General features: G+C 49.9%; 1 protein-coding gene across 1 annotated transcript in view; it reads right to left on the reverse strand.

Moving 5' to 3' along the window:
* LOC105301787 (carnitine O-palmitoyltransferase 1, brain isoform) overlaps positions 1-1938 on the reverse strand; it is a 19784-nt gene that overhangs the window by 13866 nt on the left and 3980 nt on the right. The window contains exons 5-6 of the mRNA XM_023520166.1: positions 1363-1502; positions 6-116 (exon numbers count right to left, since the gene is read on the reverse strand). Coding sequence (XP_023375934.1) covers positions 6-116; positions 1363-1502 — 251 coding nt within the window. The remainder of the gene's footprint in view (positions 1-5; positions 117-1362; positions 1503-1938) is intronic.

A 1938-nucleotide genomic window follows, 5' to 3' on the forward strand; every position in this document is an offset into this window, starting at 1 on the left:
GGTAGGACAGGAGCAGCCTCAGAGCCACGTGAAGTGTGAAGATCAGGGCTCCCCATAGACACGAAGCAAACAGCGCAGCGGCCAGGATCCCCCGAAGCCTGTGGTGTTGTCCTCCCCTGGGAGAGAGGAAGAGAGGATGGGCCTGGGTCTCCTGGCTTCAGAACCCCCCTCTCCTTCATCCCCGCCTAGCCCCGGCCCTAAATAATATTCTCTGACTCGGGTCTTTTGGCTGTTGGGGGCTTATCTTGTAGACTTGTAGAGTCAGAGAAGTCCAAATTTCCTCATTTGTAAAGTGGGCGTGATACTCTCTAGGAAATCTCCCCACCCCCAGGACTGTGGGGACACCCAGCTTCTAAAATCACTTCCCCTTGGAAATCGCTAGATGCCTAATAGGTGATATTTCTGTTGAAGGGATACTTTTTCCGCCCAGATTTCAAATTATACTTTAAGGCAATGGTTCTCAAAGTGTGGCCCGTGGACCAGCAGCACCAGCACCACCAGGGAGTTTGCTGGAAATGCAAATTCCTGGCCTCTCCCTCCAACCAGGCCTACTAAGATGGAATCTCTTGCGGTGGGGCCCAGCAATTACTGTTTTAACAAGCCTTCCAGGCGGTTCTAATACAAACTCAAGTTCAGGAAACTGGTCTAAAGCTACAGTAAATCAACATGTTTGCAAAGTTGCAATCAGACATGGGAGCAAATCCCACCTGGAGGATGTGGGGCGAGTCACGTCCCCTCTGTAGACTGGGTAAATCTAGTCTTCCTGGAAATTTCGACCTCTGGTCCGTGACCTGCCTTTTGGGGCTGTCTGCACAAAATCTGCCTTCTCCAGCAGGACTAATCAAAGCGTTAGAACCTGCCACTTCGTGGATATCTGGTGGCCAAACCTTTCTCAAAGATGAACTATGATAGTACAACCAGTCCCACTTAATAACCCCCTGGCACCGTACCGAATATTCCACAGGCTTAATTTGGTTTAATCCTTCCAACCACCCTAAGAAGCAATTATTTTTATCCCTATTTTACAGATGAACACTCTGACCCTAAGAATGGTGAAGTCTCTTGCCTAAGAGTGCACAACTGTAGACTAGCAGAGTTCATGCTTTCGTTAGTATATATATAACCACATCTGGACATTTTCTAGTGTGTCGCCATCCCCCTTAGCAAGAAGCAGCCAGGATGGAAAATGTGCAGAGAGAAGAGAGGCAATCACCTCCTTCTTACTGATGTTGTACCTTTATTAATCTGTCCCAAAGTCTCAGAGGTTACTTTTCTTTAGCAGGCACACCACGCTGATAGAGAAGCTTTCTAGGTGGAGGGAAAGGGAGTAGGGAGGTTACTGGGCCAAAGCGGGGAGCTCACCAGTCTGGCAGCAACTCTTTGATCTTTTCCATCAGCCCTAGGGAAGGATCCAGCTGAAGAAACCAGGCGAGCTGGATTGCACTGAAGAGGAAGAGCCAGCTGAGGGGGCTGGCAGGGAACACACCAGTGAGAAAGTCATTCTGCGGGGAAGAAATGGCATCCACTCAATCAGTTATCCCATCCTCTAAGCACCATTCTTAGATATCGATTGAGCACCGAGTGTGTCCTGTGCCCTGAGCTGGGTACTCAAGACCCAGCAGGGAACAGATTGATCTAGGTCGTGTGCTCAGGGAGGTCAGTCCAGAATGAGTGCTAGTGGCGGTGGGACGAGGCACAGGAGCCCTGTGATGGCAGGTTGCTCAGCCCGTGGGAGTCAGAGAGGGCTTCCCGGAGGAGGTCGCTCTCAAGCTGGACCCTGAAGGCAAAATGATTCCCCAGATGCAGCAGAGTCTGGAGCTTGGTAGGCCTTCTGGGACTACCTGGCCATGAAATGAAGGAGGAATGAATGAAAATGCTGGGTTACTAACCAGATTCCTAGAGGAGGCTGACCAAGATAACTAACACATTATTATTATT

The sequence above is a fragment of the Pteropus vampyrus genome, unplaced genomic scaffold, assembly GCF_000151845.1.
Source record: "Pteropus vampyrus isolate Shadow unplaced genomic scaffold, Pvam_2.0 Scaffold250, whole genome shotgun sequence".
Lineage (NCBI taxonomy): Eukaryota > Metazoa > Chordata > Mammalia > Chiroptera > Pteropodidae > Pteropus > Pteropus vampyrus.